The sequence below is a fragment of the Sceloporus occidentalis genome, unplaced genomic scaffold, assembly GCF_023333645.1.
Source record: "Sceloporus occidentalis isolate IW3139 unplaced genomic scaffold, rSceOcc1.0.p SCAF_1, whole genome shotgun sequence".
Classification (NCBI taxonomy): domain Eukaryota; kingdom Metazoa; phylum Chordata; class Lepidosauria; order Squamata; family Phrynosomatidae; genus Sceloporus; species Sceloporus occidentalis.
Genome location: NW_028316981.1, coordinates 10,994,049 through 11,007,119, shown reverse-complemented (window position 1 = coordinate 11,007,119; position 13,071 = coordinate 10,994,049). Strand labels below are relative to the sequence as shown.

The following is a 13,071-nucleotide window of genomic DNA, read 5'->3' as shown; positions in this document are numbered from 1 at the left end:
GGCATCTCCTGAGGTTTGGGTCCAGGGGCCCTGTGGATACCAAAATCCATGGATGCTCAAGTCCCATTAAATACAAGGGATAATAAAATGGCATCCCTTATATAAAATAGCAAAATCAAGGTTTACTTTTTAGAATATATATTTTTTTAAAATATTTTCAAACCATGAATGCTTGAATCCATGAATAGGGAGGGCCAACTGTATATGCATAATGAAATGAACAGCCAAAAAGACAAACAAATAGGTCCTAAAACAGATTAAGCCTGTACTCTCCCTGGAAGGCAGGACTCATTAGAAAAGAAAATAATGCTTGGGAAGGTTGATGGCAGAAGAAAGGAAGATCGCACACAAGATAACTAGACTCAATCAGGGAGGTGACATGAACAAATCTACAAGACCTAAGCAGAGAGAGGAAGAGGATAGTGGGGCTTGAAGATGTCTCATTCACAGGATTGCCATGAGTCAAGGCCAGTCTGAAGGCAGTTAACAGCAATATATACAGAGATATCTTGGAGATGGGATCCAAGTGTCAACATAAAATTCATTTATGTTTCATATACACCTTATACATATAGTCTACACTATTTTGAAATAATACACTATTGTGAAATAATTTGCGAGTGAAACAAAGTTTGTGTACACTGAACCATCAGACAACAAAGGTGTCACTATCTCAGCCACTCATGAAACAAGTTTTGGTTTTGGAGTATTTCAGATGTTAGAATTCCAGATAAGGGAGATTCAGCCTGTACCTTGGTTCAGTCAAAAAAGAAAATGAAGGCTGTAGTCAAGAAAGAAAAATATGACCAGAATGTAGATTTTTTAGACAAGAGTAATGGCATTTAGTAGCCTATGCATTTAGTAATCTCTGCATTTACAGTTGTCCCTCCACATTTGAGGATTTGACTTTTGCAGATTTGATTATTCATGGATTTTATTAATATGTTCTCTTTAGGAATCTCTAGGTCCTCCAGCACAACTCTATGGTCAACCTGAACCAAAAGTCATATGGAAAGACCTAGAGAGGACACTCCACTAGGCATTTGTAGCTCCTCCAGGGCAATTCTATGTTCAATGTCTGGCAGATGTTGACCACAGAATTGCACTGGAGCACCTAGCTCAGGTAAAAAAAAATAGTGTTTTTTTATTTGCAGTTTTTCCATTTTCACAGAGGTCCTATGTCCCTGACCCCAATGAATGTGGAGGGACCACTATAGTAGCACAGATTGCACCTACACTGGAAAAATAATGCAGTTTGACACCACTTTGGACCTTATCACACACTGGGGGGGGGGGGGGGCGGTTGCAGCTCAGAAGTGCTGGAAGTGCAATCACTTCGGAAGTGAGCTGGAACTGAGCTACAAAACCACCCAAAAGCTCCATGTGATATACTCCTTAATCTGTCATGGCTCCATTCTACAGAATCCTTGGATTTGTAGTTTTGTGAGGCATCAGCACTCTTTGACAGAGAAGGCTAAAGATCTTGCAAAACTACAAATCCCATGACTTTATAGGATGGAGTTACAGCACTTAAAGTGATGTCAGACTGAATATTTTCTACAGTGTAGATGCACCCAAAATCTCTGAAGAGATTGTATCACTTACCCAGCACACAGAATGAGGCCCTTGCCGATCCTTCGACCACATTTTCTGGCACTTTTAGAGAAACATCTTCTGAGGGTGGATTTTCTGTAAGGAAAACATGGGGTTATAATCAAGATGAGTGCCTCCTCTGCACCATTCCCACTATCCTTTCCTGCCCTACCAGCCTTAGGATAAACATGTATGGTTTTAAACTGTCTATTGATATATCTGGTCTTTCTTAATCTTTTCATAGGCCCGTTATAGATGGGCACCCTAGGACGGACTCAGTCCGTGCTAGGGTTAGAAAGGGGCGTCTCTTCCAGACGCCCCTAACCCTAGCACGGACTGAGTCTGTAACAAATGGCGGCGGCTGTTCCACACGGCCGCTGCCATTTTGACGTAACAGACGCTCTGTGTCTGCACATCGCGCAGCGGAAGTGACACCACGAGTGCGCGACTAGAGCCTCGCGGTGTCTCTTCTGGGCCGCAAGAAGGAGCACGATTTTCACACTCCTTCTTTGCTGCGTCCGGGAACCGCGCCATTTGGCTGCTGCGGTTCCCGGATGCAGCAACCGGCAGCGGCAGCAGACTGCCGCATTTCGGCAATCTGTAACCCGCCTTAGTTTGTTTGAAGCCTCTCAGCCTCTCAATCATTAGAGCTCTCTGACACCAGAGTTCTCTGACAGAGAAGGCCAAATATCTCACAAAACAACCAGTCCCAGAGTTCCATAGCATTGATCCATGACAGTTCAAGTGGTGCCAAACTGCATTAATTCTGCAGTATATATAGCCTTAACCACCTCTGGGAATGTGCCTGCACCTACCTTAAAGTGAACATAGCTAATGTAGAGAATATACCAAGGTACCTCCAAGGGACCATTCACACTACAATATTTCAGTACATGGATTCCACTTGAACTGTTTCATGGCTGCACCCTATGAAACTCTGGGATTTTTTGTTTTGGTAAGTGCTAAAGATCTCTGGACAATCAGGATGGTGTAGAGGTTTGAGCATTGGATTATGACTCAAGAGATTAGGGTTTGATTCCCACTTGGCCATGAATGCCCACTAAGTGATCTTGGGCAAGTCACTCTCTTTTTCACCCAGTGATAGGTTCGTTTACCAAGTCGAAAATTACTTCAAGGCACACAACAACAAACAACAAAAACTACCTCTAGTTGAGAATTCTAAAACGCCCCTCTCTCAATTGCAAATCCAGGATTCTATAAGATGTTGCTATGGCAGCTAAGGTGGAATCATAGGGGTCATTCACACATTGTTGTTTTTTAGAGCAACTATGTAAATAGTATCACTCACACATTCTGAGTTTGTTGTTCATACTATGGAATGGCATCTGTGTGCATCTCTGCGAGTTCAGGTGCACATGTCAGCACACAAATAAAGATTGAGTCAATGATGCAAATGTATTTGAAGCACGTTCAAGGCATGCAGAGTTTTATCTCAGTTTATCCCGGGGCTATTCACATTGGTTATCCACACAGCCGAGAATGCAAATCTTTTAGAAAAACTCAGAATCCCCCCAACATCATCCCGGGTTAAGTGAATTTTTTGACAGCATCCCAAAAAACTTAATCAGATGCATTCAAAATGCATGTGACAGGGATGTAGCCAAGGGGGGGGGGGGTTCTTGGGGTCCAGACCCCCCCTTCCGTTAGATAAAATGAATGGTGTGTGCTGCTGCTCCGCCGCACCCAAGCCCCATTATAATGGTGGCACTTAGTCTGGACCCCCCCCCCTTCCCAAAATCCTGGCTACGTCCCTGCATGTGAACAACAAGATACAACCCAGATTCTATCTGGATTCTTTTCACCATCTGAATAAACCCATAGTGTTATATTTATACACTGTGAATGGTGCATCTGATGTTGAAAAAATAGGAGTGAGCATCAACAGGGACTTACTGCTGTTACAGAGGAAATGGCTGAAGACTAATTCCTTCTCAACTCCTTCAGGCTTCAAGGTGAGGACAAGGGGGATAAAAGGAGAGAAAAAGAGAGGTGAGAAGCCCTGAGCACATAACACAAGAAATATCATTGATGCTGAAGATAAACAAATAGGGCCCCAAACAAAGCTTGGAAAAAGGTTGTGGGGAAGCGGGAAGCAGAGACAACTCCTCAAATCCACTGGCCATGGTGGTTGCAAAATTCTGGTAGCTGTTTCCAGAAATGACAACAACAACATTTGCAAGCTCTGAACATAACGAAAACATCATGCCCTCCAACATTTCACAGATGCAAACCTAGGCTGCTGTCACATTGCAGAAATAAAGCTGTTTGACACCACTTTAACTGTCATGACTCAATGCTACAGAATCCTGGGATTTGTAGTTTGGTGGGGCACCAGAGTTCTCTGACAGGAAAAGCTAAAGATCTCACCAAACTACAAATCCCAAGATTCTGTAGCATTGAGTCATGACAGTAAAAGTGGTGTCAAACTACTTTATTTATGGAGTGTGGCAGCAATCTACTCCATGATTGGCTACAAATATATTTTTCTCAGTCAGTCTCCAAGGTTGCATTTGATTTTTAGTCCAGTATGCATTTGAAATATATCTAGAATATTTTTAAGTGGGGTGATGCTATATTTACCAGATATGATTAAAAAGAGCAATATGTTGTCTTCATATAAATTAATTTTGTAATCATTACAGTGGGCCCTTCATATCTGCTAAGGTTTGGTTCCAGGACCCTATGTGGATACCAAAACCTCTGGATGCTCAAGTCCCATTATATACAAAAGCATTGTAAAATGGTGTCCCTTATATAAAATGGGAAAATCAAAATTTACTTTTTGGATTTAAATCACCCTCCCCTCCCCCAAGCTGTGGATGGTTGAATCTGTGGATGCAGAAATCCATGGATATGGAGGGCTGACTGTACCTTCAACCTCTACTACTTTAATGTTTTAATGGTTTCTAAGTGCAGTCACTAGGGTTCTAATGCGAATGCAAAAGATAATGGTGAGAGAAGGCATTTTTGTCTAGTTCTTCAACAGAGAATTTCCGCAGTATACGTTCCTTAATTTACACCCATTAACCCATTAAGATCCTACAGTTTGAGAACTTACATGTGCTTTTTATTTTTTGCTTTGTTCTAGTTTTGACAGCAGCTCTTCTGTGTTACATACGTATTTGCAATTAAATATGTGGTACCATCTCTCACAGCACATACCTCTCTGCCAAAATGGAAGCACCTGTCACACATACCTCAACTAAAAGTGGTTTGATCACAGTGTCCTTTTGTCCTTTTCTGGGAGTCTCTACTACCTCGTTCCCACAGGGGGCATCTGATTTCAAGGCCTCGGCACTTGCTGTGAAGTTCACCTCACCTTGAATACAAAATAGCCACCTCATTCTGTATATCAATAAAATGCTTCTTTTCCAGCCACAGTGTCCCATTGCCTGCTGCTCAGTGATAAAGAAAGAAAACTCTAGAAGTACCTGGTGGGAACAAATATGATGCCATTTCCACGCACATCAAGAAAAAAAACACTGCTGTACCATCGCATCAAATAGCTTAAGAAGAACTGGTTTAGAGGATAGAGGAGAACAAGGATAGTGCAGTGGTTTAGGCGGTGGACTAGGGACTTTATCACACAAGGATGTCTCCTGCTGAAATTATGTTCATTTTCAAAAGTGCTATCCAATCGAGACTACTCTCTTCCTTATCACACCTTTGTAATCATCATAATATTCCCTTCATTTGCATCAATACCTTATCACATGTAACATTTGGCACTGCCCACCCAGTACTACCCAGTATGTGCTTAGTTTGGCACACATGCATACAGTCACTCCTTAAAGAAATATAAATTAAAAGAGGTTTCACCTCTGAAAACGTCTTTTTTTCTAGAGGGGAAGACCTGCTGATTCAAGGAGAGACTAACTGATGGCAGATAAAAGTAATTACAGTGGACCCTTGGTATCCATTGGCATTTGGTTCCAGGACTGCCCATGGATACCAAAATGCTCAGGTCTCTTTGAATACAATAGCATAATAAAATGGTTTCCCTTATATAAAATAGGAAAACCAATCTTTACTTTTTGGAATTTATTTCTTTTTTGATTATTTTCAAGCTGTGGATGCTTGAATCCATGGATAAAAAATCTGTAGCCGACGTTAGTCTGCCAGCAATCAATTTTGCTTACTCAACTCAGGAACTCCTTTATCCCTGATCACTAGCAGCCAAAGGGCAAGCAATTGCAACACCCAAAGCCCACCAAAAATTGGAATTAAAGCAGAATTGATTTATCACACTGCAAACGCCAGCACTACAGAAGTGGGAAAAGAGGTCATTCATGCATGAATGAAAAGAAACAGGTAACAACAGAAAGGAGGCGATATGTGATAAGTCCCAGCAAAATAAGCTAATTCTCCTTTTTAGTTCCCACACTATGAGCCTGGACAGACTGGCACATTGTGACGGCTTGGGCCCGAATTAGGGCTGCGGTAGAGCAGAGCGTTCATATGCTCCCAAACCCTACCGCACTCGCCATCTTGGCACGCCTCTGTTTACATGGGGCGCAGCACAATGATGTCTGCCGTGCACAGTGCCCAAACGGCGCAGTGCACAGAGAGTGTCATAATGCCACACAGAGGCAGTTATCGCGCCCATTTTGTGGCGCAAAAAGAAGCCCCTTTTAGGAGCTTCTTTTTGAGCCATGTGCAGGCCATGGCATGTGGTTGCCACAGCCTGCTTCCGGGGCAGGAATAGGCAGCGTCTTGTTGCCCCTTTCTGCCAATCTGTCCAGCCACTATATTCCAGTACTCGTTCATATGATTATTTACTCAGCTTGGCTTTAGGCAACATCCTTCCTCCTGTCTTTTTCCCCCAACAACCATATTTAAAACTGAACTTGTCATCTCATTTCCATACCCACAGAGTTTTGTATTCTCACACACAGCCTCCTTATATAAGTGTCCTCGGACCCTCCATTCCACCCCATGCATGTCAGGAAGTAGACTGAAGTCTATGAAAGCTCATGTTATCAGCTTTTTTCTTTCATCTAGTCCCCAAAGTGCTACATACTGGTGCTTTATATACATATTTTCCAGACTAAAATAGCTATATCTTTGAATATTAACCAGCTGTTATTATGGTTTATTGCCTTGTGTGATAAAGTCCTAGAACTTTGGGAGATCAGGGTCTGAATTCCTGCTCATCCATTAAAACCACTGGGTGGGTTTTGGCAAGTCACTCTCTGTCATCCTACAAGGCTGGCAATGGCAAACTTCCTCTGAAGGAAGCTTGCTAGGAAACCCAGTGAGAGGGCTGCCAAAGTGGACTTGAAGGCACATAACAAAGAGAGGAGTTTATCAAACGGGGGGAATCCCATGCAAAAATGGGATTTTAAAGTTGGGAAAAAAACCCACAAAAGCAGATTGATTTTCACACACGTCATTGTTAATGTGGTGTTGACCCAAATGGAAAGTAATCAAAAGCCACTCCTTTTTACTTTCAGGATTTTCCAAAAGTAAAAAGGAACAGCTTTTGTCTAATTTCCATCTATTTTTCGTTCGAGTTAACACCATTTTAACAATAACGTCATGTGAAAATCAACCCCCTTTTGCAGTTTCTCTGATTTAACACCCCCCCTCCCCGTATCTGCACAGGATTTCTCCCATGTGATAAACTCCGAAGTCTTGTAAAACCAATATTATGTAGTCTCTAATAAGTGCATCTGACAACAATTTTCAAGGATGCCAGCTTATATAGTACGTGGTAGAGGGCAGCAGACAGAGAGGAAGACTGCATTTCAGACTCAGGGAGATCATGGCCATGACTCTACATGAACATGAATCAAGCAGAGCAGTGGATGATAGGGGGTTTGGAGATGTCTCATCTATAGGGCTGCCATGAATTGGTTCTGTCTCGAGGGCAGTTAACAAAGTAGTCTAATCCTAGAGCAACCAAGAGTCTCTTTCCGTTAAGTCTGACTCCAAGATGCTAAGCCTCACTACTTACCCAAAGATTTCGGGGTCACCGTCCAGGACACTGTCTTTCTTCCATTTGCACACAGACAATATGATTCCTCCTCTTTTTCCACAGGGAAAGCCTCAAAGTCTGGAGAGGGATCCAGCAATATCTTGACCTGTCCATGAAAACAAAAAAGCTTCACATTGAGGGTGTTGCTGTGTGGGAAACGATTCTCAGATTGAAAAGAAAGAGGTAACCAAGGCAAGAGACAGAACAATACACAAGAGGAGTTAGGCCAGAGCTTGGGGGGGATTGAATTACATCTCCCAGAATCTGATAGCTAGCATGTCCAGTGGCTAACTAGCCAAGTGAAATAAGGGACAGGGCTACTATACCTTTAATGGCCACCATGAATCTCATTTTGGGAGAAAGACAGGATATATAGTGAATAAATAAACATAGAACCAGGTTTTACACAATCTGGTTGCATAAAAGAGGGAATTTCAGCAAGAACAGCTAGTTATTTGGTTGTATGACAAACAATACCTGTTGAAATCCCTTATTCTATACAACTGTTAAAGGCACAAGAGTCCTGCTCCATGACATCAGTCTGAGGTTCCCAGAATGAAGACTGGAGACACCTCTCATTCCTTTTACAGTCATGTAGAAGATGGAATTTCAGCAGGTATTGCACATAACACAGCCAGTTAACAAGCAACATCTGCTGAAATTCCCTCTTCTACACAGTGATTAAAGGGAGAGGAGGCATGCCCAGTTTTCATTATGGCAGACAACCCTAGACCTCACAGGGATACATGAAAAAGCCCCAGTCTGTGCTTGAGCCATGTGAACTGAAATGTTAATGCCGGGAAGAGAAGCACACTATCAGGCACAATTAGTGTAACTTTAAACTCATATGGATTTGCCCAGTATCTCCTAGAATCCAGAGAAGTTAAGAAGCAAATAAAAAAGTAAAATAAAATAAAATATTGGGCTGGAAAACCTGAGATAGCTTTGAGGATTACAGAAGTAGAAATACATACAAGTTCATATAGGCCTGGTCACTTCCCATTTCTAAAAATGGTCCTATAGCCTAAAGCAGGCTAAGGATGGGGAGGGGACTGGAGTAGTTTTCAATGGCGAATTGTGCAAGCTCCCAGAAAGGCAAATGTGTCTTCAGAAGCTGCCTTCCCCTAATCAAGAACCAAGAAAGCCAGAAATTGACCAAGTTTCCTCACCCGTATGCAACTTTGCAAATAGGTGGAGGCGGTGGCTTTCAATACGAACGCTTCACCCCGCACCACGGAATAGGGCATGGTGAAGTCAAGGAAGAAGGGCTTGAAGGCCGTCAGGGTGGTGGTGCTGGCTAACCCAAAGCCTGTATCTGCTGACATACAGTAGGCTCCAGCTCTCCATTCTGTGATGGTGTCTGGAATGGTGACTGGCACAGTGATCTCGCTGGCATCTTGTCCAAGGTTCCTATTAAGAGACATGGGAAAGCAAAAGGGGGTGTAGAATTTCCTTTCACTGCCATCACAAAAGCAACTCACATAACAAATATGACAACCACTATGGGGGTTGGATAGGATGATTTCTAGCATCCTTTCCAAATTGGCTATTCTAGATACGACCTGATATAATCTGCAGATATGATCTGCATACGTGTGTGTGTGTGTGTGTGTGTGTGTGTGTGTAGTTAAAAAACAGAATTTAAAATAATAAAATGAGCAAAATGTTTCAGCTTCTGCCTTTTTCAGTTGCTAAAGTTGCCATGCAGGAACACACAATCAAAACACACCTGGCATACAGCCATACAGTCTCTGTTTAAAAAAAAACTCAAGAAAGGGGGGCTCCACTACACTCTGAGGCAGCATATTCCACTGTCAAACAGCTCTGACCCTCAGACAGTTCCTCCTGAGATACAGGTGGAATTCTCTTTTCCTGTAGTTTCAGTCCATTGCTCCAGGTTCTATTCTCCAGAGCTGCAGAAAAAAGAACTTGCTCCATCTAGGACAATGGTCCCCAAGCCTTTTCAAGCTGCCACCCTCTTTCCTCTTGGGCAACAACCATAATGCCCCCCTATGCCAATTTGTTGATATTTGTTGATTTGCTCTACTGCAGATTTAAAACAACCAGTCATGGTCATTGCTCTCTTTGCACTCCCTGATCACTCCTCAGTTGATTCCCTTCCTTTTCTTCTTGGGTTTCTTCTTCTTCTCCTCCTAGTTGATTCCTTCCTGCCTGTATTTCCTCTTCACTTTTTGGGGATTTTCTTTGTCTTGTATTTTGCTGTGTATTCTGTTTTTCTTTATTTTTGTCTTCATAGTCTTGGATAATCTTCTTCTCTATTTCTTTTGCTGTTTTTAATTGAATTTATTTTGTATCATCTCTGTTTATAAGTGATGGAGAAACCTTCAATTCTTTCCCATCTGAAATCTAATTCCTAAGAAAATGTGTTAGGAATTTGTATTTCTGTCTTTTGTGTAGAATTTGTGGTGGAATACCTTTAAAGATTATCACCTCATTATCTTCTACCCATCATTTTACATTGTAATTTTCTTTGAATAATTTAATCTTTTAATCAGCATGTGTTTCATAGACTACAGCAAAACATTTGATTGTACAGATCACAAAAAACTATGCAACACACTCAGAAACCTGGAGGTGCCACTACATTTGATAGTCCTGATGAGGAATTTGTACCAAGGACAAGAAGCCATTGTCAGAACATAATTTGGAGAGAATTCTTCTACTGGTTGAGCAGTCAGCCCTCCATATCCACACATTTTTTATCCACGAATTCAAACATCCATGGCTTAAAAATACTCCCAAAAATACACATTTCAAAAAGCAACTCTTGACTTTGCCATTTTATATAAGAGACATAATTTTACTACCCTATGGTATTCAATGGGACTTGAGCATCCACAGATTTTGGTATCCATGGGGGTCTTGGAGCCAAACCCAGGCAGATACCAAGGGCCCACTGTATTAATCTGGAAAAAAGATCTTTATTCATCATTTCTGGTAAATGCTGAATTTTTGAAAAATCTGTCTCTATATCTGAGTTCTGTTAACAGTTCTGAGTTATCTGTTGTCCTCGTTTCAGATAAATTGTGGTCAATGTTTTTCCCCCCACAACTATGTTTTGTCTTTTAATTCTCCTGCCTCTTTTTGGACTTTTGTTAGATCTTCTGTAATTCTTTCCATTTTTCTGCAAAAATTATCTAGTTTTTCCCCCCACAGATCTTTCTTATTTCTGCTTTTGTCTCTTTCAATTCTTCTCTCATATCCTGCCTAGAATTCCTCAATTGTTCATTTCTTGTCCCAATTTCCTAATCTCTTCTAGTGTCCAAAACACACCGAAGAAAATAATCCAGTTTGAGACCGCTTTAACTGCCCTAGCTCAATGCTAGGGAATTCTGGGAACTGTAGTTTTGTGAGACATTTAGGTTTCTCTGTCAGAGAACACTGGTGTCACAATACACTACAGTTCCCAGAATCTCTTCACATTGAGCCAGGGCAGTTAAAGCAGTTTCAAATTGGATTATTTCAGCAGTGTGTTTTGGACCTTAGTCTTATTGGTTTGTCTTCTGAGCCTCTTCTTTGTGAAATTAGTTGCAGTTGTGATTGGGCTGTGGCTGACCTCATACTGGCTATCATTTTTCCCCCTTTGATTATGTCTTTTTCTCCTGCCCCCCTTTTCCCTATTGATTCTTTTTAGCAAATTGGAAACTTATGTGTGTATGTATAAAGAAATGTAGCTGTATAAACTCAGAGGGATAGTAAACCATTATGGTCCAAAACACACTGCAGAAATAATCTAGTTCGAGACCACTTTAAATGCCCTGGCTCAGTGTTAGGGAATCCTGGGGATTGTAGTTTATTTCACAAAACTACAGTTCCCAGAATTCCCTAGCATTGAGCCAGGGCAGTTAAAGTGGTCTCAAACGGGATTATTTCTGCCATGTGTTTTGGACTCAAATTAACCATATACTGTATATTAGTAAATTATAATTATTAAATTGTTATTATTTTCTAATAGATTATTTCACTCTATTTCTATTGAGTATATTTAACACTGCCATACAATCCTTTAAATTGATAAGTTGCAGTTACAGCAAATTACAGTAGATCAAAGATTGCAGTGTAGGATAGTTGTTATTGTTAATAATTGGGCCTGAACAGACCGGCCCAAATAAAGCTGCTTTGGGTCACTTAAGAGGCCAGAAGCTATGCCAAACTGTGACTTTGGCATGGCTTTCAGATTCTTAGGATGCATGCATCATTTAAACAGCATACCTCCAAAGTGACCCAAAGCAGCTTTATCTGGGCCTGTCTGTTTGGGCCCAATTGTTAGAAGACATTGTCAGATAATGTTAATATTGGTTAGCAAATGAATACACACACGCACACATACACATTTTATTTATTTCTTTTCCCCCTTCACTTCTCCCGTCTCTTTACCTTGACTCTTTCTCCCCTTTTCCCATTGAGACTTTCCTTTTCTAGCTTCTGTTTTCCTGATATGGGGTTCTTCTACATCTTCTATATATCTCTCCTATTGCCCTTTTCCCTCTCTATTTCCTTCTTTCCCCCCATATATATATATATATATATATATATTTGTTATTATCTTATTTGTAGTCTTCTATTTCTCACTATTCCTCCCTGTGCTTCTGTTCTTTCGTTTTCTCTTGCTTCCTTATACAGAGCACCTTCGGCTCTTTTTAAAAAGATTAAAAAAAAAAAGCAAATATTCTTTACATTCGCAGTCACTACTTACTTCATTACATAAATGTCCCATAACCACGTCTCAGGGAAGAACTTTCTAACAGTCTCCTGTGGCTGATCAGCCTGACTCTCCATAGCAGAGTAGTCATCAGCAATTCTATAATTTTCTCCTGCAAGTGCATGTGCTGGGCCTGGCGCAGATGAGGAGAATGCAACACCTGAAGGGTAGAGAGTTATTTGATCAGAATGAAGAATAGACCACTCCATTTCCCCAATGTCTATTTTCCCCAGTTTACAAGAAATTAAAACCACCAAATGCAAAGAAGTGGCATGAAAAAACCAGAAACATCAGTACAAATGGGGAGTGGAATTTATCCCTCTGGGCTGGGAAACGCTTATCTGAAGAGAAAAGTCTTCAACAACTGAAAATGAAATAGTTTAGACGTGCAGGTCTCAGGTGGAAGGCATCCCAGTGCCTTCAGAATGGCCCACAAGATATTTAAAAGCATAAAGATTATTGCAATGTATCAAAAATACAGTCTAAACACAACCAGGACATCTTTAAAAAATTAAAACAGTAGTGGTTGGCTCTCTTTATCTATGGATTCAACCATCCAAGATTTCAAAATATTCCCTCACCCCAACTACCCAAAAAGCAAACCTTGATTTAGCCACTCTATATGTGGGACACCATTTTACTACTCCATTGAATATAATGGGATTTGAGAATCTATGGATGTTGGTGTCCACAGAGGGGGCCTGGAACCAAGCCCCAGGGGATACCAAAGACCCACTGCAGTGATTATAAAATTAAT

The 13,071-nt window shown here is 41.2% G+C and overlaps 1 protein-coding gene across 1 annotated transcript in view; it reads right to left on the bottom strand.

Annotated features, from left to right (window-relative positions):
* LOC149320718 (alpha-2-macroglobulin-like) overlaps positions 1-13,071 on the bottom strand; it is an 83,335-nt gene that overhangs the window by 24,665 nt on the left and 45,599 nt on the right. The window contains exons 18-23 of the mRNA XM_089502632.1: positions 12,309-12,474; positions 8,761-9,001; positions 7,571-7,697; positions 4,812-4,933; positions 3,508-3,559; positions 1,606-1,689 (exon numbers count right to left, since the gene is read on the bottom strand). Of these exons, the coding sequence (XP_089358758.1) occupies positions 1,606-1,689; positions 3,508-3,559; positions 4,812-4,933; positions 7,571-7,697; positions 8,761-9,001; positions 12,309-12,474 (792 nt within the window). The remainder of the gene's footprint in view (positions 1-1,605; positions 1,690-3,507; positions 3,560-4,811; positions 4,934-7,570; positions 7,698-8,760; positions 9,002-12,308; positions 12,475-13,071) is intronic.